The sequence below is a fragment of the Odocoileus virginianus genome, chromosome 18 (assembly GCF_023699985.2).
Source record: "Odocoileus virginianus isolate 20LAN1187 ecotype Illinois chromosome 18, Ovbor_1.2, whole genome shotgun sequence".
Lineage (NCBI taxonomy): Eukaryota > Metazoa > Chordata > Mammalia > Artiodactyla > Cervidae > Odocoileus > Odocoileus virginianus.
The window spans coordinates 1,281,081-1,303,805 of NC_069691.1; the positions used below are offsets into that span (position 1 = coordinate 1,281,081).

The 22,725-nt window shown below is 55.5% G+C and overlaps 1 protein-coding gene across 1 annotated transcript in view; it reads left to right on the forward strand.

Moving 5' to 3' along the window:
- SHB (SH2 domain containing adaptor protein B) overlaps nt 1-22,725 on the forward strand; it is a 132,341-nt gene that overhangs the window by 44,838 nt on the left and 64,778 nt on the right. Inside the window, exon 2 of the mRNA XM_070480232.1 lies at nt 3,502-3,622. Coding sequence (XP_070336333.1) covers nt 3,502-3,622 — 121 coding nt within the window. The remainder of the gene's footprint in view (nt 1-3,501; nt 3,623-22,725) is intronic.

Sequence of the window (22,725 nt, forward strand, 5' to 3'; positions counted from 1 at the left end):
CAGTGTGTGCACAGCAGAAAGGAGGCCTGTGGAGCTCACTCCAGAGCCTTGTCACAGAGGCACTGAGTGTGCTGGGATTCTGGAATCCTCTGGACTGCTGTGGACAGGAAAGGAAAGTGAAGTCGCTCAGTCATGTCCAACTCTTCGCGACCCCACGGACTGTCGCCTGCCAGACTCCTCCGTTCATGGGATTTTCCAGAGAAGGATACTGGAATGGGTTGCCGTTTCCTTCTGCAGGGGATCTTCCCCATCCAGGGATCGAACCTGGGTCTCCCGCACTCCAGGCAGATTCTTTACTGTCTGAGCCACAGGGACTGCTGTAGGCCATGTACGAAAATGGGAGGTTGGGACAGGGCTCTCGAGGACAGCGGCACCCCCGCGCCCCGCTCCAGCGTCGCCGCTTTATAAGCCTGTGAAAGTCTTTCAGGGCCACTGGCTATCCTGGGCATCTGCAGTTTTGTTTGAAAGCGAGAAAAGGCTTGTCTGGGTTTTAACCATACCTGGCTTCTTTTCTCAGAGAGGGGCAGGCGGCACGCCCATCCCAGGAGGCCAGAACAGTGAAAGAAGATGTGTTAGGCAGCCACGCTCAACAGCCGTCTTTCTGCCGCTCTCCTCCCCGGGGGAGCGGCGGGCCCTGTGGCCCGGGCTCCTCTCAGCTCTGCACCTGCCCCGGTAAGGCAAGCAGGCCATCTGAAGGGTCCAGCGCCCTGCCGGGCGTTTGCCGATTCAAGATCAAAATCGAGGAAAGCTTCTTGTATACCTGAGTGGCCTGACCTCCAGAGGGGTCCTGGTTGGCTCACTTTTGCTTAAACTGTTTACGTTTAAGATACCTGTCCACTGACGGGGGTGTTTGAAAGCAAAGCAGTGTCCCTGGGCAGCTGGGATAGTGGCCACCCTTGAGGCCAGTGGTACATTGCATGGCTAAGCTCCCCACTCAACTCTCCTAACTCCTGGTTAAATTTTTACTCCAAAAACCAGGACGTGATTTTGTGAAAGGTCAGACAGCTCAGTGAGTGTTTGCCGAGTTTCTCGTTGCTTAAACCTCAAATTCCCTCCCCTCTACCAACCTTACTTTGAAGTTTGAAAGGAAATTGATTAAATATTATACACTTTAGGAACCTTCCGATTTGCTTCTTAAACTAACAGAATTCTAAACTTTTTTTTTTTTGTAAACGGAAGGATTTTCAACTGTCAGCAGGTATAACTAGAACCACATGTCAGCAGAGACCAGGAGCTTTCCCTGGTTTCAGGATTTGTAAATTCTTATTGAAACGGAAGCAAGCAGGGCAGGCAGCCTGAGGGCCTCCGTGACAGCCTGAGCTCAGATCTCATTTTAATTAGAAAATACAGATAGTGCCTGCTGAACCAAAGGCCTCCCAGAGCTCCCGTCCCAGGGCGAACAAAGATTTGGTTTGTATCCTGCTTGCCTCCGTGTTTGCAAATTACTGAGCACTTCCGGGAGGAGCCAGAATGTTGATTTCTAGATTACGCAGCCCAGCACCCTCCGCAGCTAATCCCCCCCCCCCAAAGTGATTTTGTTCTCTTGGGGAAATATTTGCTCCCTTCCTCGTTGCAGAATAGTCGGGAGGGTATTCACGAAGAAAAGAGACTGCGAGGAAGGTGAGGACGAGAGAAATGAGATTACTTGTCATCCACGGCAGGTTCATCATTTTCTCCATTGGACTCTGGCCCCTTGAACTCTGAGACCCAAAACCCTACGCGCCCCAGATCTGCATCTGAGCTGTGCTGTAGGACAGTGGTTCACGTGTCTAATTTTCTTCCTCGTGTGTCCTGCAAATGGTAGAGTAGAAATATCATACGGAAGACACGACAGGAGAGGAAGGCTACCTCCTCTCCCCCATCTGTCCCTGCCCAGTGTCATCTGAGCTCCGGGAGTCCCCAGAAAGGCCACGATTGCAGTGTCAGCATCTGGACGCACCCCCACTGGGACTCTAGCCTGACCCACAGCCGCTTCAGAGCGGTGGCAGCCGGCCCCGCACGTGCTCAGACGGTGCTCCAGCCCTGGGTCTTTCACCGATAAGCCTGCCCTTGTTCAGCGAGCAGTGACTCCTGTGTGAGATGCCTCCCCCCGGCCCTCCTGGTCACACGCTGGAGACAGGGCAGCTGCCCGCGGTCCTTCTGCGGGCATCACCTTCCGGGCAGCCGGAGGTCACTCTGCTCACCCGGCCAGGTCTGCTGCCACAAACTGCCACTTCCCCGGCAGACAAAGGGGGATTTTTCCCTTCCCCCGGGTTTACAGGCCCCTCAAATGCCTCACATTCCAGGAGCTGGGTGAGAGTGGAGGCTCTTGTGGTTTCTAATTAAACTCACAATTTAAATAACAATTCATGAAACCCCAAGGGTTGAGAGACAGGCCAACCTGCCCCCCTCCTCCCGAGAGAGGCAGCTGGGTGGCCCTGGCTGGGAGGCTGAGGACTTGGCCTTTGCCAGGTGTGGGACCAAAGGAGCCCAAGTCACAGTGAGTTTTGGTGGAGTGAGTGTGCGTGGAAAAGGGACCTGTGCTTTCCCCTCTGGTGAGGGTGCCCCTCCTGAAGGCGAGGGCACCTCCACTGAGAGGAAAAGTTGCTGTGTCTGCTCTGAGCCTGCAATTGGGAATTTTTACCCTTCTCCTGGGAAAAGAGAAAGCTGTGAAGTTTTCAAAACTCAGATTTTTTTTATGGTCTCGGGACTCCCCTGGCTGCCCCAGGTGACTGCTCTGTTTGTTGTGGAACTTTTGTTGTTTTCTGGGATACAGACAAGTGAGGAGTCCAGGAAGGAGGCAGAGGAGCCAGCAGAGGGTCTCGGTTCAGCCCCCGCCCGCTCTAGACCTCAGTTTCCCCGTCTGTCGCAGGAGAGTCTTCTGATGTGTGGCTTCCAAGGCCCTTGCTGCCCTTAGTCTGGCCAGTCTGCCTGGCATCCCCGAGCTGCTCTTGTGTTTTCACCAGGCCCGGCTGGGGCCGCAGTCATCTTTGCAGAGCGTTGATCTCACCAAATTGTTGTCTGATTACCCAAGGCATGGTTGTGTTCCAGATTTGGGAAAGTGGAACGCTGGACATAATTATCTCGAGACAAGCTCTTCTCTGCCTCAGCCAGCGCCAGGAGCATGTCAGCATTTCTGGGCTTTCTGCGAGCTGCTTTCCAACTTTCCTCCGTTTCCATTCATTCCGTTACCCTTAGCAAGTCACAACCCCCGAAGACACCCTCCAGGTTCTTGCCTCTGTGCTTCTGTTCTGAGTCACTGTGCCTGGAGCAGCGGTCCTGCCCGTGCAGGCCCAGGACCCTCCCTCAGGATGGAGCACGGCAACGTGGGTTTTCCTGGTCCCCCTGCAAGAGTCAGAGCTCCCTGCTGGTGGGCGCCAGTTCAGACTCCTGCCTCCACCTCCCCTCCCTTGCCCATCTGGCACAGACTTGGTTTATATTTGTTGGAGCAAAGCCTGGCTGTGAACAGAAGTGAAGTAGGAAGCCACAGGTGGACTCACACCCTTGCCATCTTCCCTGCAGGTGACCATCGCTGATGACTACTCGGATCCCTTTGATGCCAAGAATGATCTCAAAAGCAAAGCAGGAAAGGGAGAGAGCGCAGGCTACATGGAGCCCTATGAGGCCCAGAGGATCATGACTGGTAAGCACAGACTCTTACAACTCCGAGGGGTGGTGGATGGGTCACGTGGTCACCCATCCGCCTCTGCAGGGGACGGTGTGTGCTTTGGAGGTGGTGGTTGGGCAGTTGGCACTGTGTTGAATCTTTGCCACAGGTTATCTGTTCAGGTTTCACTAACCTCGGGAAGAACCCGACAGGGCACAGTGACCGTCCAGAGATAGCAGGGTACTAAGTACAGTTTATCAGGAGAGAAACAAGTAAGTGGGGAGGTGGGGGGAGTTTCTCTTAGGAATTTCTAGTTGAAAAAAGATATACAACTTTTGAGATGGAAAGCTTGGAGCTTCCTAGCAACCAGGGCAATAAGAGAAACAGGCCGGGTTACCTTGCTTTTATTACTTAGTAGAAGGGGTCAGATTAGGTCATTAAGGACAAAGTTATCCCTGCCCCCAACCAAGAAAATCTTTGTTTTAGGACAGGAAGCAGCTCAAAGCACCGTGGTCTTTGTGGCAGGTTTATAGGAAAACACAGAGACTTTTCCCCTATAACCGTTTTCCTATTGGCCCTTGATGATGAAACCTGTCAGAGCAGCATTGTGGGGCCCAGCAGAATGTGGCTGGGTATGTGGTATTCTGGGGGGTCTGTTTTCACCAGAATAATACTTGGAACATCTTTTAAAAAAAAAAAATGTCTATTTGGCTGCACTGGGTCTTAATTGTGGCATGCGGGATCTTCAGTCTTTGTGAGACTTATGAGATCCTTAGTTGCAGCATGTGGGATCTAGTTCCCAGACCAGGGATCGAACTGGGCCACCTGCCATGGGGAGCGCAGAATCATAGTCCCTGGACCACCAGGGAAGTTCCAGAGCATCTTTAAAGAATGAACAGATATCAGATAGCAGCCGTCTTGACAGACCCCAGGCGTGGGCGGGTGGTAGGGAGATCACCGCAGGGGAGAACCCCCCCGAGGGTCCCGCTGGCTCAGGAGGATGGTCCAGGCATGGAAGGACACTTGTGGGTTGGCCTGCTCTGGCCCTGAGCAGGACAGCAACGTGAGCAGGGGCACCATGTACCGCAGACCGTGGGCAGGTGGCCCTGAATTCTGGGTCCTGTTGAGTTGATGCCCTGTATGTCTCAGGATTCGGGACTCAGGTGCCTCCTCCTGTGACCCTCTTACTGTTTATTTGGTGTTCCTGTTTTTGAGCACGGTCTCCTGATTCCTTCTGAGTTTAAAGGAGGAAGGGAGGGACTTCCCTGGCAGTCCAATGGTTAAGACTCTGTGCTTCCGCTGATTGGGGAGCTAAGATCCTGCATGTGGTGTGGCCGAAAAGTAAAATAAAAAATAAAAGAACATACTGCGGAGAAAAAGAAGGAGGGGGAGGAGGAGGAGAAAGGGAAAGGAAGCTGAGCTCTTAGCACACGCTGGGCCTGTGTTGCATGTTTGCTCTCTGGCTGCGGAGACGCTCTAGGATGATTGCTGAAGAATCTGGGTATGAGTCCAGGCCCTGCTTCCAGGACTCTGCCTCCTGTTTCTCCTGATCACGGAAAGCAATTCTCTGGCTACCTGTGTAGGCTCCAGAACAGCTGGCTGCTTTGTGAAGGGCTTGAGGCAGGAAGCAACTGGTCAGACTCTCGAGGGCCGCCTCTTATGCCCTCTCCCATCTTCCTGGTCTCTCTTGGCAGAGCAGCCTCTGTGGGCACTCTGACATACATGCTCATTAAGCCTCACCGTGTCCTTGCGAAGGAGGTGTTGTCTCATTTCACAGGTGATGGAGACTCTGGACAAGTCACTTCCTTGGGGTCCCACCAGCAAAAAAGGGAGAAGGTATTACAGATCCAGACTTGCATCTTCAGAACACGGGGGCGGGGAGCTGACAGGGGTGGGTGGGAGCATCTGCCGAGAGCCAGACTCCGGGGAGAGTCTACAATTGCTCAGCGTCTTTGGAGTGGAGCCGGGCTCCTCCTGGGTGCTGCCGCTGACCGCAGCGGTGAGGAGCCGACTTGCCGGGTGGAATTGTCCTGAGGGACTTTGGCTTTTTAATGAGGCACACCCACAGGGGCCAGGCCCAACGCAGGGCAGTTTGAGTTTACCAGAAACCTGTTAAGATCTCAGGCGCTCTCTCTGCAAAGCAGCATCCTTCTATTTTCTGCTCTGTGCTTGCTTTGTACCTTGGGGACTATGCTCAAATTTACCCACATTTTTATGTTTTTAAGGAAATGCAGGGGAACTGGACATTTTCTGGGTGTAACGACCTTGCAGCAGCTCTCTTTGACTTGGAATTCTTTGCGTGTGACATCACCATCACCGCAGTGACTGATGGCGGGGCTGGGGGCTGGGTTAGCCAGCACCGTGTCAGCGTTGCAGGAAGTAGCTCGCGCAGCTGCCGTGAAGCTCGCAGGGGAGGAGAGGGGACAGAGGTGGGTGCCGGGGACGGCAGCCGAGCAAGGGCTGGCACGGAACAGGTTACGTTCACCCTTTCAGGGTGGCCTTTCTTTTATTCTGATGCTGTGACATTTATGTGTGTGAGTGCACGTAGCTTCTGTGAATGGGGCAGGCCTCTTTGGTATGTAACGATAACGCTCCTGGGACGAGCATGGCCTCTCTGCCTGAGATGGTGTGCCTCTCTGCACTGGTCTGAAAGGAGACCAAGCTGATGTCAAGCAGATCCGGGGTGGCCACTTGCCACCAAGTGGGCCTCAGGTTCCCGCTGAGAAGCAGTAGCCTTAGAGTGGACCGTCAGTAGTGCTTGTAGCTGCTTTTGGCTGTGAACTAGCTGTTTTGACCCTGAGCAGCACGTTCTGTGACTCTGTTTTTCCTGGTTTACGGAAGGATGGGTCAGTAATAGCAGCAGCAGCAGCGGAGGCCACGGCCAAACGCTCTCATACTTGTTTACAGCACTTGGTGTGAATTCTCACTGGATCTTCACCATTACTCTCTGAAGTGTAGGTGCCCACTGCCCTGATAAACTAAGGCACAGAGGTATTAAGTAATTGCTCCAAGGCAGCACAGCCAGCTAGTCAGTTGAGGGTGCTGTCCGCAACACCCTGTTTGCAGCTACTCAGGACTTCTTTCCAGGGTCCGAGCAGCTTGGCTTTCAGACTCCACATCATGGCCCGTGTGGCCTGTGATTAACTGGCAAGGTTTGTTCTCCGCAGTCTTGGCAGTGTGCAGCAAGCGGTAGAGAGCTTGGGGAGGTGTGAGTTGGTGAGCAGAGAGCTCAGCCCAGCCCGCTGGCCGCAGCCAGGACGGCGTGCGTGGAGAAGCAGGCCCGTTTTCCGGGGGCTCCTCTTGCCCACGTCCCTCTCGTCTGCTTCAGCTCACCCCCTCCCATTGGCCCCCTTGGTGTCACCCACAGGATTTAGGCTGTGGCCCCCAAATGGAGGCTCAGGTCTCCATGGAGCCTCAGAACCCATGTACACCTGGACCTCACTTTCTGTCCTGATCACCTCTCTCACCCCAACAGCAGCTCTGGAGATAACACCTAGGTGTTAAAGAGTTAACACCTAGGGCTCTATGGAACCCAGTTGGAAGGCTAGTGACCCAGTCCCAGCTTTTCTTTTTATAGGTAGGGAAATTGAAGCTCAAAAAGGTCAGATCCTTTTAAGATTTTTTTAAACATTCTGGTTAAATATGAAGCTACTTTGTGAAGTATTGAGCTGCCCTTCCGTAGAAGCATCCAAGCAGAGGCAAGACAACCAGCATTGGGAGATGACATGAAAGTAGTGAAGTCTCAGGTGTGTGGTTGGTTCAGGCTACCTCTTTCTTAGGTCTGTGCCAGCTCTGAGCTCCAGGATGTCCTGATTCACCGTGCCCTGCCCTGTCATTAGACGCCTAGGACGCGTCCCACAGACAGAGCACCCGAGACCAGCTCTGAATAGGCGAGGATCTGGTTAGGGCTGGCAGCTTCCCTTCTCGGCGCCAGCCTGGCTCACAGCACCTGTTCGGTCCTGGTTCCCCTTTGCTTCTTCCTCGGCCCGTCCCTTGAGGTCAGGTTCTGGTCTTGACCTTTTCACACGTGCCCTGAAGAGCACGGATCATACCACTTCTTGGTGTCCATCCTGCCCCTGTGTCCACCTCTAGTGTCCCCAGGCCAAACCTCCCACGGAGCTGGTAGAGTCAGGCCACCCCTCTCCAAAACTCTGCTTTGCAGCCCATTCACTCCTTCTTCCCTGAGGCTTGATCCTGGGACTCGAGGTCTCCAGATGCACAGAGACACCTCCTGATGCAGAGGGAAGGGTGTCGGGCTGAGTCAGGCCCACTGGGGTGACTGTGTGGGCCAGGGTGCTTAGCGTGTTGGGGGCCGCGTTGTAAAACAAGGCATGTAACACTGATGTGAGTCTTGGGTGGAGGAACAAACTTTGCACATGTGCTTGAGGTTGTTGATATTGGGGCCTGTTTGGTCCTTTACATGATTTTCTGTGCTGCTGAATTCTCTGACCAGTCCCCATCGGGGCCCTGCCCATTTGGGGTGCATGCATGCATATTCAGTTGCTCAGTCATGTCCGATTCTGCGATGCTATGGGCCACAGCCTGCCAAGCTTCTCTGTTATGGGATTTCCCAGTCAAGAATGCTGGAGCAGGTTGCATTTCTAACTCCAACCCATTTGGAGGTGGGTGGTCAAACAAGCAGGCCGCTGGAGCAGTTGGTTCCCAGGTCCGCTGCAGTACCCTTGGTACTCAGAGCCCTTGCCAAGCCCTGCTGTGTTGGCATCTGGACCGTGTGGCCTAGGCACATGCTGCCTCTGCCTCTGGGAACATCTGTGAAGCGTGGAGACAGGCGTGGGCCCGGGGGCTGGTTGGTGCCTGGAGGTGGGCAGTAAACCTCCAGGAGTTCCGAGCAGAGACAGCAGCTTCCGGTTGGGCCGTCCCAGCTGGGTGGGAGGTGAGAGTGGGGGGTAAGAGCTGGGCCTGGCAGCCAGGCAGAGGGAGGAGCTTGAACAAAGGCATGGAGGTGTGGGAACTCTCTGCCTGAGAGGAGTGGCAGGAGATGAGGCTTCCGATAGGATCCTGATAGGAAAAGCACGGGGCAAGAACATGTAAAGACGGATCAGATCATCAGGCCCTTGTTAGCCTAAAGGCACAGAATATTTCTCACCAGGGATCCTTCCTCCCCAGGCCTTCAACCCCAGGAATTCTCAGAGGTGCCCACGGTGATGCTGGTGACAAGGAAGCTGGGAGTTTGTTTTTTTTACAGGGCTTTCCTCTGTGTCAGGCACTGCTCCAAACCTTCCTCTGATGCACTCATTCAGTCCTCCCAAGGAACCTATGAGGTATAAGTACTAGCATCATCCCCATTTTACAGATGAGAACACTGAGTCTCAGAAATGTTAAGTAAGCAGCAGAACCAGGAAAAGCAGCACCCTCTGGAGCCCCCGCCTTTAGCTAAAGTGCACTCACCTCTGTCCTAGACTCCCAGAGGGTCTGCAGAAATAACTGGGGATTTTACAGTTACTTGGGCCTCATATTGAGGGGTGACTCCTCCCACCTACCCCCCATCCTATATAAAATTGTTCAGAGTGTCATCTCACAGGATGAATCATATAAGCATTAGTTGAAAGCATTTCATATAATTTTTAATATGTAAGCAATTATACATTAAAAAGTCCTTAGCATGTTTTTATTACAAAATCAACTTTATAGCATAATAAGAGGAAATTAAAAGAAAACCATTTCACACAGAGCTCTGGTGCTCACGACTTGCCTTATGCCCTTTTAAACTCCATGTGCTCATGGGCACTCTCCAGGTAAAGCCAGTTACTGGTTTGATTTGATTACTGTTATTTTTGGCCATGGCATTCGGGACCAGGGATCAAACCCGTGCCCCCTGCAATGGAAGTGTGGGAGTCTGGCCCCTGGACTGCCAGGGAGGTCACTGATTTTAAAGGTGGAGATGCAGGCGGGGGCATTCTTTCATATCATCTTATCCTCTGGCGTGGCCTCTTCTAGTGAGAGCGTGCTGTCTGAGAGAATGATGCTTGTGTACCACTTTCAAGTCTGTGTTCCACTGGTGGCCTGTTGCTGGAGGAAGGAGGCAGGAATGTGGATTCTAGCCCCGGCTTTGCTCTGGTCCACTGTGTGACCTGAGGCAGGTTGCTTCCCCTCTCTGGGCCTCCGTTGCCTCATCTGAAAAAGCAGATTCTGCGTTTGTGGTCGCATCAGGCTTCTCTGGCTGTCCTGGGCAGAACTGACACCCCCACCCCCGCCCCGCCGCCGCTGCCCTCCTCATAGCAGCAGCCCAGGTCTTGCCAGGTTGTGGGGAAGGAGCTTCAAGTCTGCACCCTCTGGACAGCCACCTCCAGGTGCCCTTCCTGGAGCTGCTGTTCTTGAATCCCAGAATACAATCCCCAAACACTAGCAAATGCTTCTCAGAGAAGGCGCCCTCTGAGTCTTGACTGGCCATCAGAGAGGGGCCGCCTCCTGCCTGAGATTTCTGCTCTCCTATATGTTCACTGTCATCTCTGCGCTCTCACTTGGGGCAGTCCTTTTTCCTTTTTTTAAATTGAAGTGTAGTTGATTTACAATGTGTTAATTTCTGCTGTGCAACAAAGTGATTCAGTTATGCATACCTTACGTTCTTTTTTAAATATTCTTTTCCATTATGGTTTATCACAAGGTAGTGAAGACAGTCCGTGCGCTTCACAGGTGGGGCCTTGTTGTTTGTCTGTTCCTGTGTAATAAATAGCCTGAGGCAGCGCTGTTGTCCTGTCCTTCTAGTGGTGGGCAAGTAAAGGGCCCTTGGGTCTGGGCCCCTGCTCCCGGCATATCTGTGCATCGTCTCTCCTCACCTGGCCTCCTCCACAGCCCTGCTACCCGAACAGTCTGCACACCCTTCGTTCCCCTCACCCTGTATAAGCCTCGCACTCCCTTCCGGCCTGCCAGCTCTCCTCTCCTAGTTGCCTCAGGCTCCAGCCTGTCCTGGGGAGGGATCAGGTCACAGGTCTCCACCGCTGGGGGATGTCAGAGGGAGCTGCCCTCAAAGAGCAATCTTTCTGCCGAGCATCCTCTTTCCACCTGAGGCCCAGAGAGGGGCCCAAGCTGGCCAGAGTCACACAGCCGCAAGCCACAGAGCAGGTCTCCTGACTTCTAACGTGGGGCTCCTGCCCTGGTTTTGAAATGTTTGGAAACCTGCCCAGGCACTCTCCCGCCTGACAGATAGAAGGCTTGGTCATGGACTGTGCAGAGTTCCCTGGCCGGTCTATCATTTACCAGAATGACTTACCTACCAGACAGGAAGGAGATAATCAAGTGTAAATAGATTTTGGATTAGTCACCCAATGACTTTCCTGTTCTTGGGAAACAGCGCAGCTCACACAGACGTCCAGTGTGCTTACCTGCTGAGCTCCAGGGCTGGGAGGCCGGGTGGGGAGAGGCGCTGCTGAGGAGGACCGCAGGAAGTCTGTTCCCATGGTGACCGGCCGGCCCACACTGGCAGTCCCTTCCTCTTCTCTCCCCCCACGTGCCCCTTGCCCTTTTGACCCTCGACATGGAGCTCGTTCAGCTTTTCAGGAAAGTTGCGACAGGACTGGGACAGGCCATGGACAGCTGACAGTCATTGATGGCATTCCGGAGTGTGCCAGACCCCAGCCCCTGCCCTCCAGGGGCCCCTTGTCGCATGGGGAGCTTGACCAGGACTCAGACACTGGTGTCTGTGGTATAAAACAGGCCAAGCAGACTGGCCCTGAAAAGAGATCAAAGGAAGGGGTGGGAAGGGCTCCTGCAGACCAGGGTGGGCTGCACAGGGAGGGGGCAGCACGCAGAGCCACATTTGACATCTTGACTCAAAACTGTCTTCCCATGGAGGCCTTCCCTGGCCACTTACCTTAAACTTCAACCCGTCTGCAACATTTCTTGCCCCTCCTTCTCTGGTTGACTTCGTTCCTGAACTCTGCTCACTATTTAACACACTTCATCCATTTATAGTCTGTCTACCACTGAGATGTGGGTTTCACAAGGGCAGAAATGTCCGCTTTGTTCCTGCTGTGACCTCAGTAGCTAAAGTTGTATGTGGCACAAAGTCGGGACTCAGTAAATAGTCCTTGAATGTGTAAGGCTGTTAATTAATTCCAGGGACCAGGGGCTGGATAACAGACATGCTGGGGTGCCCTCAGGAGCCCAGAGACATCCCATCCTCCTCCAAGGGTGACAGATCTGGAAGTCCCAGGTTAACCAGTTACTGAGTCGGTGGGAAGGCAGAGAAGGAGCTGACTTGACCTTGGGTGGGAGTCGGGCAGGAGACGCTTGGTGCCTTGTTCTGTCCTGGAGGTCAGTTCTGTCTCCGGTGGTGCCTCCTCCCTCGGCTCCCTCCCTGCCTGAGAGCTCTTTGAAGGCGAGGACTGGGTGTTACCCATCCTCACATCTCCTCTGGGCCCAGTACCTATTTACCAGGTGAATGAATGAGCCCAGGAATACAAGTCTAGGTGGAGAATCAATGAATGAAAAGAAAGCAAACAGTAAACAGCTCCTTGCTGTAAACAACTTTTTCTATTTTGCCAGGACGCAGTTGTCTGAAGTCACCAGGGCTTAGTCAGGGAGCCATGTGCGATGCATGTGTTCATTGGATGGACGTTTGCAGGCATCCGCTGTGTGTTGGCACCGTTCTATGCTCTCGGGGTTGAGCAGTGAACAAGCCGAGTCCCTGTTCTTGTGAAGCTTTCGCTCTGGGTGCAGGATCAAAGGGGGGTGTTATGTAACCGTGATTCCCATAAACTCATTTCTGGGAACTCTGGTCCTGGGAGGTCTGTTTCTCAGACACTCTGCGGCCTCTGGGCACTGCAGCTCAAGGACTTTCTCAGAGTCGAGGGCAGGATGGAGACGTGTCCCCAGAGCCCTGAACGCCTTCAGGAGGCAGGGTGGTCTCAGTGCTGTCGTTGGGGTTAGGGGGCAGAGCTCTGGCTCAGGGGCTGGCTGCTGTGTTCCTCTCTCTTCCTGGCCTCAGGGCGGGAGCACGAGCTCTAGGGGTCGTCATGAATTTTCCCAGAGCAGCAAGCCCCATCCTGTGTGCTGGCACCAGCCTCATAGGTGTGAGGTTCCAGACCCCAGGAACGTAGCACCTAATTCCTCTCTGTCTCCTGGCAGCTGTGAGAGAAACGGGCACCCTCCCAAAGGTGGAAATGAAGGAATGGGAATGTGAAATTAAGGCACTCATCTCCCCACCCCTGCCTCTTGCCCTTTCGAATTCCGGAGAGACATTAAGAGATCTGAAGGCATGGAGACCGATGGGAACGCTGTCCAGCGGTGGACGCCAGGCAGCTGGCAGCAAAGCTCCTGCATCCCCTATCCACCCAGCAGCACACCTTGGGTGTGGACAGAGCACGGAGGCTGTGGGGAAACACCACCCATCCTGGGCAGGTTAGGAAGCTGTTTAGGAAGTTGCGCCGCCTGGGTGCGTAGGATGGATTAGAGCAAAGAGAAGCAAGAGGCAGGGCGACTGGTTCTTTGGTTCTGTGGCTGCAACAGTCATCCGGGCCAGGGGGCTGAGGCCAGAGCCAGGGCTGGGGCTGTAGGGTGCTGTGGGTTGGAGCGGGTGGATGGGATGGAAGAGCTTGCCCATCGGGTGCAGTGGGTGAGAGGGAGGGGGGAGCTGGGGTCCTGGGGAGCGGGAGGATGAGCGGGTCAGTTGCCCAATGGGGCCTGTCATATCCGAGAAGGGGAGGAAGGTTCTCGGGGCGGCGGGGGTGGGATTTGGTGGGTTCAGATGTGGCGCCTTTGTGCTCCATGTGTTTGGAGGAGGGCCCCCGGGGAGAGGAGCTGCTTGGCAGGGCCTACCCAAGGAGACCGCCCACCAGAGTTTCTGCCCCTCCAGGAGCCTGAAGAGGGAGGTTAGTGATTTGCCCTCACACCCTATTATCTGACTAATTAACTAGTACCCTCCTCTGACTAGGGCTGGCTTTCTGCAAGTTTGTGACGATGACAGAGTGGTGTGTTTAAAGGGCTCTTTTATAGATGGTGCCGAGAATCTCCTTAAGGCATCTGGAGGAAGCAGTGCCATTATTTCCATCTTGCAGATGGGAAAGCTGAGTCATGGAGGCTCCCTGGAACTGTGCCCAGTTCCAGACCCCCTCTCCCTGCGGGGTTGGTGCCTGGCCGCTTGAGGGAAGGATGCTGAGTAACAGTGGGTTTGCATTTTTCTGATGCAACCTTTCTGTCTGTGGGACAGCTTGGCAGGTGCCTGAGATCTATTCCTCCTCCACCTCCTCACCCTTCTCCTCCTCCTGGGGAATCCTGCCATTCCATTCTCGCCTAGCTTGGTCTGTGTGTTTTCATGGCACTCTGCCTCCTTTTTGGTCCTTTTCTGAAACTGGCAGTATGAGCACAAATAAATAAAACGTCTCTTTTCCCTCCCTTCCAGAATGCATGCTTCTAATTGTACCTGGCCACCTGAGAAGTGATGCCCTGGAGAAGGGGTCACCTCCTGGGGCCCGAGCCTCTCGGTGGGCTCCACAGTCACTCTTCGTGAAGTCTTGCTGATACAGAGCTTAACACGTTGCTTGGTAATTTATCTGCTGGGTTGGGGACCCCTGGAGGGCAGAGACCACAGGGACCACAGGGCTTGGAACTCTTGTGGTCAGGCTATTGGCGTCCAGTGCTTGAGATATTGGCCCGGAACTTTCTGTTGAAGAATGTCCCCGGGTCAGAATGTGCTGGTTTGGGTGGGATGTTGTGAAACAATCGGTAAACTCTCCCTCCAAGGTTACAGGCTTCCAGGTCCAGAGCTGGGTCTCACGCCCTGGCCCGCTCGCCCCTCGGCCCTGGTCACTGGGCCCGCTCCTGTCCCTCTCTCTGATCCTGGGCTTGGCCCACTGCCTGTGCCTCTGTAGGCTCACTCCCAGGCCTTGGGTCTCCACGCGGGGACCAGCATAGACACTCGTGTCCCCGGGCCCCAGCCGCAGCGTCCTCCAGATTGGTAGTCCTTTCAAGCCTGCATTGCCCTCGTCACCCTGCCTCGGCTCAGGGTGTCGCCAGCTGCCCCTCCCCTCCCCGTCTAGCTGGGTGCCCGAGTGTCTGAACCCTGGTCTCCCTCACACCTTTCTTCAGCACCAGCATCCTGCCTGCCGAAGCAGGGACGTCTTTGGCCTCACCCACCCGACCCTGCCAGCCAGCGGGCCTGGCACTGTGCCAGGTGGGGGAGCGTCTGCCCCCACCCATCTCTTCTTCACTGGGCTCCAACTCTAACTCCGCAGTTTGCTCATGCTCTGCCCCCACTTCTGACCCCAGCCCAGCCTGCCAGCTCAGGGCCGCCCTCCCCCGAGTCCCTCCCATCCCACCCACCAGCTTCTTTCTAATTCAGAACGGACCTGTCAGCCTTCCATCAGGAACCTTGTCCTGGAGAGCACCCTCCTCACCCTCCCCAGGGCCCAGGGAGGCAGTACCTGGGGCTGCTTCCATTTTACCGGCTTGGAAGCCCAGAAGCAAAACCTTGAGTACTGCCAGGGGCCATGAGGGAGACTTCTGGCATCCTGGCATCCTGGGAGCTGTGTTCCAGGGGCCAGGCAGGGGTGGGCGGCAGGGGGAGGACCCTGGGCTGAGGCTGGTGGAGAGGGATGGGCAGTTGTCAGGTCAAACTGGATGGATCTGAGGGGGTCAGTTCCCACCCTCCTCAGTGACAAGAAGCAGAAACCTGAAAGTGGGGAATGCAGTGCTCCAGACACAACTTCGCAAGTCAGCAGAACTGAAAAGCAGCCGGTGGACTGCACCAACCCCCCACCCGCCGGCCCTGCCCCGCCTTCCCTGGCCTCCTCTAGGGCTTTATTCCCACTCCCTAGCTCAGAGCTGCTTCTGCGGACAGTCTGCTAGGGAAAGGGTTAGTGCTGGCCCAGCCGCTCTTGGGGGGACGGGGAGGGTTGCTTGGAGGGTAGGGTGGGGGGATGTTACAGAGGAGGGGCAGCCCCACCCTTCAGGGTAAAGCCGAGGAGAGGGTTTTGCCCAGCCCCTGTGACGCTCCTGTAGTGCTGGGAGTTTGGACGCACCTGGGCCTGGCCCCTGGAAGGCCATTCCAGTGGGAGGTGGCCCATGCCGTGGAACTGCGTCAGTGGTTGAGGATGTCAGATGTGGGCATAGAGGTGCATCCCTGGCGACTGCAGAGGAGGACATGGGCTGGCCTGCTTGGGCTGGGGGTGGCATGGGTTAGGACAGATTCCCTACCTGGTGGCTGGGCTGGGAAGCGTCGTGGGAGCAGAGGCCGTGGGGTCGTGGCTGAGCCCGTGCGCCAAGGAGGCCTGGAAGACGGAGCTGCAGGACTGGCCACAGACAGCAGGGAGGCCTCTGAACTGTGAAAAACACCCACCCAAGGTGGTCGCCTTGGCTTTTGGCTCCCCCACCTCTACCCCACCTTCAACCTACCTCCATCCCAGCGCAGCAGCCCACCTCTACCAAAGCTTTGCCTAGGCTTTCGTGCAAAGGAATCTTGTTGAATTGAGCCTCAAAGGAAACTCGGCAATGTTTTTATGATTTTCATGATTTGCACCCAGAAATTAGGAGGAAGGGTTTGTTTGTTATTAATACACACAGCCTATGTGCCGCCTAGACATGAAACTGATTTTCATCTGGACAAAGATTTGCTGTAAATCCCAAAGCTCCCAATGCTAATGGAGAGTTCCAGGCTGCCCTCTGGGCCCCAGCCCCTTACCCTGCCTCAGTCCTGGACATTCCCAGAAGGGCAGACCCCCTCTCTGAGGCTGAGACCAAGGAGTCACCTCGGTCTCCAATAACACCACCCAGAGTTCAGGCCAAGTCAGCTAGAAACGGATGGCAGGCTTCAGCTGAAGCGCTGCGTCCAGTGGACTCCAGGCTGTGGGCACCACGTCTGGGGAGGCTGTGAACCCCAAGGGTTTCATGCAACCAAACCAGCCAGACCTGAGTCTCTGCGTCCGCTGCATTGGTGAGCAGGTTCTTTACCACTCGCGCCACCTGGGAAGCCCAGATAATCTGCCTGCAATGCAGGGGACCCAGGTTCGAGCCCTGGAGCAGGGCATGGCCACCCACAGCAGTGTTCTTGCCTGGAGACTCCCATGGCCAGAGGAGGAGACTGAGAGCTCAAGTCAGTGTTCGGAGGACTCTGTGGGTGGACACCAGGGGGGAGCTCTGTGCCGGCGAGTGTGTGCCCTCCAAGGGAACCAAGCCGGGTTCCCTCCTTCCTGCTCGTAGGTCTGCGGACCATGCCCCCAGACACCTGGTCTCATCCTGCAGTGAGGCGGGACTGCAGAGGACCCCGCTGTCCTGGACAAAGCTTCCGGGTCACACCGCCCAAAGCGCTGGCCGCAGAGGAGCCGCCCCACTCCGGGACGGGGCTGCCTGGGCCCTCCCGTCCACAGCGGTGTGGTTTTGCTCACACAGCGCGAGGAGAGGCGCAGTTGCGTCTGGAAAGAGCCCCGGATTTGACACTAGACGCGGAGCTATAATTATCATCTTTAATTACATGACAGTACCTCTGCCAGGGAGACAAACTGGACGATTATCTCCTCCCCTGACAAGGGAGGTTCCATTTCCTTTACAAGTACTGACATAAACAGCACGCACGCACTTGGGATTTCAGAATTATGAAAGGCCCATTCAGAGTTGTCTACAAGGACCCCTGGCTTCTTCTCCTGGAGAAAGTGGCCAGCCAGGTGGAAGCCACGCAAGTGCTTTCTTGCCTGCTGCTGGAAAAAAAAAAAACTGCCAACTTACCTCGCATTGACTTGATCTCTAGCGTTAGAAGAAAAGAACACACCTTTTTCCTAATGCTTTAAAAATGAATAGCAGAAAACCACATAACAATAGCCCTTGTGTTCACGACCTGAACATATCCATGCTCCTTTGATTCTCACATCACCCTGGGGAGGTAGACAGGACGGTACATGTGGTGTTTATCCCTGTTCTGTAGGCTGGGCTGTGAAGACTCAGAGAGGTTAAGGCACTTTCCTGAAAACACACAGGAAACCAGGGCTGGAGCCCAGGACCTGACCGTAAGCCTGGCTTCTGCACACACAGTGCAGTTTCCGTGATTCATTGCGGGAGCTTCTTCACCCCTGCTGCTCTGGGGCACTCAGGGGGCAAGAGAAGCTGTTCTGGCCCAGAGTACCTTGCACATGAGAGGGATGTGATGCGGGCGGCCTGCAGTGACTCTGGAGGACAAGCCATGCTAGAGCCCCCAGATGACAGGTTAGCCCCATGTTGCAGACAGCATCCTGCTTGCCTCAGAGCAGGTCCACCGGGGCGGGAGCGTGCAGGAGACATGACGGCTCCGTGGAACACCCTCCCACGCTCTCTGCCCCCAGCTCCGCTCTCTGGTGGCCAAGAGGCCCCTCACCTCTGCTGGTCTGTGAAACATGAAGAGTGTCAGTCCAACACCGTGCCCACCACCCTGGGCCAAGGTGAGGGGCAGGCCGCCCTGAAGATGCGAGTTGAGGGCCTTCCAATGTCAGTCTGTGTCGTAGTCAACACGGGGAAGCCAGGGGAGGTAGGCGTTGCAGGTGCAGATTTCCAGGCCTTGCACCCATATGTGCTCTCGCTGGGGCCCAGGAGCCTGCCTTCTAATAGCTGGCTCCGTGACTCTGGGACAGACGGTCCCCTGATGTGAGAGGCTTCACTTTAACCCGAGGTCTCTTTCAGTTCCTGGCCGGCTGGTCTGCTCTGCCAGCAGCATTGTTCTCCTTGACTTCTTGCCTCCTGTCTCTGCCTCTGCTGCAGGGACATGGACATCCATTCCGGAATCTCATGACATCCCTCCCCCCTTGCAAGTCCTGAGCACTGGGGGCTGCAGAGAGGAGCAGAAACCCCTCCTCTGGGAGTTGTCAGTGGCAGGGGGCAGCCTTGCAGACTCATCCTGTTAGTTTCACAGAGCTGTGACCTTATGGCTAGAATCTTAGAAATCTGTGAGTGACCGGATGAGACAGGGCTAGGGTAGAGGGTGTTTTGTGGTTTGGTGGGGGATCATGAGCTGAAGGGCTCCGGAGCTCATCCCAGTTCCACGGCCTCCTGGTTTAACCATGGCAAAGCACTGCCCATGGGGGCCTCAGTTTCCCCATCTCTAAGGTCAGAGCTCGGACCTGGTCACAGGAGATCCAAGTGCTCATTTCCATCGGTGGTGGCGGTAGCAGCAGTGAGACACAGTGGAATCCCACGGAGCCCCCCGGCCCCGGCACTCGACCCCCCACACAGGTGTCCTCCCGGGCACTGCCCGCAGGACTGCAGCCTTTTTCTCTGTCACCAGTCACCACCCGACCTCCACACGGCCTGTTTCACCCTGCAGACCAGAGCTCAAGCCACACCAGAGATCCTGGGGGCTGTCTTTCCAGAGAAGCCTACTTCCAAATGGAGCAGATTTCACCATGCCTACTTTTTAAAAAAATCTTTTAAAATATACATTTTAAAAGGTTGTCATTTTGCACGTACATCATCCCGTAAAGAGGAGGGGCACATGTCCCCAGGGCACACATCAGGGGAGCTCTCGGGGAGGAGGGACCTGTCAAGGGTCAAGTGAGGGGCCCCAGCCCAGCCTGCCCGCTCACCCTTCCCAGATCCCTCCTTCTTGCTGTCCCAGGATGATTTCCCTGGACATGGCCCGATAATGTTACTCCCCTGTTCAGACACCTTGACCGAGCCCCACAGACCCAGGCTTTCCAGGTCTTCCTCATGCCATGCCTCCGTCTGCACCCAGCCCCTCCCAGGGACCCCAGGCTCCAGGCAACACCTCTGCCCTCCTGCATCGGTTCTCAGTGTAACCTCCTTCCCCCAGGAGCCATCTCCCGGCTCCCTGCCCCCACAGGACTCAGACAGTGCTTCTACTCCCCCTTTCCTGTTCTTGCTCTGGGTCCCGACTGAGCCCCTCTTTCCCCCAGCAGCCTAGACCAGGCCTGAGTCTAACCGCCAAGTCTAGCTTGGGACCCTGCACTCGGGAAGAGCTTGTCAAAACGGGATGAAAACAGGCCTTTCCTCTGCACGCGTCTGAGGCTTGCCTTTGAAGTTGGTGTGATGGCTGCAAACGTAATCATCAGTTGTGCTCTTAGAGCTCCTGTCTGTCCCTGAAAAATGAGCACTCGCACATAAATAATGATTCTGAGGCTGTCAGAGCACACACTCTCCTGAATATGAAAACAGGCGATGCAGGAAACACTTGGCCTCACTCTGGGGGAGATATCACAGGTCCCCGGAGTGTCTGCGGCTCAGGGAAGTTTACAGTTTTTGGAGCTGTTTGTGGTCTGGAGGTCCAGGCTGGTGGGGCAACAGTCCAGTCTGACCTTGGCCCTAGTGCCTGCCCGTCCCTCTGAGCAGCCTGCTGCTGTTCACTAGTGCCTTGAGACCGCAGCGGTGAGATCTCAAAACAACAGGAACACTAAATCCCCTTTACACATTCCCCTTTACCAGAAGGCAGGTGAGGGGGCATCACTTGACAAGGGAGAAAAGCTCTGCCCCAGAGAAATGCGGCGAGATGGCTTCCCTGCCTCCTGACCCTGCTGGTTTTGTTATGCTGCGTGGATACCAGGCGGAAACCATCCTGAGGGGTGGCGGGCCTTAGAGGGGCCCAAGGAGGGTGGCATCAGACACTGCCCTCTGGGCCTGTAGGGTCATAGGGTCAGCCACAGAAAGGCTGTGGCGGGGGTGGGGGCGGGCTGGCAGGACTTTAGGAGCACTTCGTCCTTGCCCCAGTCACTTTGCCGCCCTGATGTAATGAGACCCTGGGAGGCACCGACGTGTCTTGGACTTCACTTCGTTGGGGGGCGGTCCTCGCCAAGATGACACAGTCTCTCGGGTTCCGAGGGAAAGAGGCAGGAAAGGCTTCCCAAGAGGTAACGCTTGACCCACATCTTGACTGATCAGCCAGCTGGGAGGAGGGCCCACCAGTGGCTTCATGGGTGCTTAGCTGGGCCCTGAGGAAGCCCAGAGGTGGGTGCTGTGTGAGGGAGGGGTGGAGACAGCCTGTGCCGCCCCGAGTGGCTGGTGTGGCTGCAGCTTCAAGGCTTGTGGGGAGCATGTGGGAAGACGCGCAGCTGGTGGGTGCTTGATGGCCGGGTCCCAGAAGGCTTTCTGAGCCCCTGAAAGGAGCCTGGGCTTTGCCTCAGTGACTGTTGGGAGTTACTGAACTGTAACTCACCCTTTATCCACTTCCCACCCATCAGCTTATCTCTCCCCTGTATCAGCTGAGCGCCTGCTGGGATCAGGTGGTCAGTGGGCCCCTTGGGGCACCCGGATTGATCCCACTGAGCCTCTGCTCTAAAACTGAGGTCAAGTTGGAAAACTAAGTCTCGGATAAGAAGTTGGGGACACAGAGTCCTGTGGCAGTTAAAACCAGCTCTGAAAGAAATGTCTGAGGCCTTGCGTTGATTAACTGACGCGTGAATAGGCTGGGTCATCCGTGCTGGAGTGGGCAGCAGAGGGACAGAGTGCCCCCCTGGGCTGCCCGGGGGCAGCACTTGAAGAAGATGAGCTCAGCCTGGTCTGCAAGGCCTTGGGGAGCCGCAAGGAGAGGTGATTACTGGTGGGGGACATGGGGTGGGGAGTAGGCACTGACCTTGGCCCCTGGCCTGACACAAAGTGTGCATGCTAACTTTGTGATTCTGGACGTGCCCAGCGTTCAGAGGGTGGGGAGCCAGCTGCTGTTTGTAGACATGAACGTTTCAGACTCTCACCTAAGTGTTAGCTGACCTACCAAATATTTTTTAAAGAACTGCTGCACTACTGAAGTCCTTAAAGCAGGCTTCTGCCATCTGGGCACCTATGCACGTAATCACACAGTCAGCCCACGGGGCCTGGGTTAGGGACCCTCCCTCCAGAGTTAGTTAGCCTGCAAGGCTGTTCTTCCAACATGCTCCTTCTCCCTCCGGAGCAGACCTTCCCTGGGATCCCTAGCTGAGCTCGAAGGCTGTCTTGCAGACGAGAAGCTGGGAAGCTCTTCTAGGGCGTGAGGGCAGAGGTGGGCTTCAGATTCTCCTGAAAATTTAGACAGCCAGTCAAGCCTGACAGGTGGCCCGCCCTGCGTCCGCTCCCACCTGTGGACCGTGGCTGGCTGCGGTCATTCCAGCTCGGGCATTTTTCAAAACAGTGATGTCAGGTTGCCCACCACATAGAACAATCTCCATAAAGTACCCGGCACATCTCGTTTCAAACAGTGGGAGCTTTCTGGTGAACCCTGCAAGAGGAATTAGTTGCAAATTAAACCCCCAGGAAACAGAATGATTTGACCTATTGTATAGACTTGTTGGATGCGAGCCAGTTGGATGTTGAAAGACGTCTGCCTGGGACGATGATTTGGCTCTTAGAGTAATTGGTCTTGAGCGTTCCTTCTGGCAGATGTAAGGGAGTGCCGTGGAGGGTCCTATGGCAGCGACCTTCCTTATAGAGCGGATGAGAAAACTTGGAGCACCCTTCTCTCTGTTCCCCCTTCCCTGCCCCCCACGATGTCACTCCCACTATTAATGTCCCCGACCTTGTCAGTGAGGAAAGCGGGCCAGGAGGAGGGAGTCTTCCTCTGAGTGAGGATGAACGGGATTTTCATGAACTTGGGTGACAGAACCGGTAACCAAAGGCACCTCGGCAGGACCCCCAAGGCCCTGCCCCTCCCTCGGGTCGGGACACAGCGCGACCACTGCCTTCAGGGGAGCGTTTTCACGAACCGGCCAAAGGCCGCAGTGGTCCGCCCGCTGAGCTGGCAGGAAGGCTGGAGGGCAGGGCCTTTTCAGAGCCGGCGGTGGGCCCATGGCTGCGGGACCAGGCCCAGAGGAGAGCTTGTGCTGGAGGCGGGTTGAGAAGCGCCTCAGGAGGATGGACATCCGCGGCGAGGCGCGGCCTCTTTGTCTCCCCGGGATGGATGCGCGTGGAGCCCTGGCGGTCATGTGGCGGGTGCGTCTGTCGGGGGGAAGTGAGAGAAATCTGAAGTGCAAGCGTGTAATGTGACAGCTGCCACTCCCACCCCTCCCAACGCCTTCCCCTCTCGCCGCCCCCACCCCCGTTTCCGAGCCGGTGAGGAAGCTTGTCGGGCAGCACCAACTCAGCTGTCACACCACATCAGTTTTTGTAGGTTCCTAGCTGGTGGAAAAGCGCCAAACGTGAGCAGATGATACTTAATGAAACACTCAGGAAGAAAGCGTCGGTTCCAGTTACTGGGGCCTTTCTCTATAACATCAAGGCACTCCTTTCCCCAGAGTGTTTCT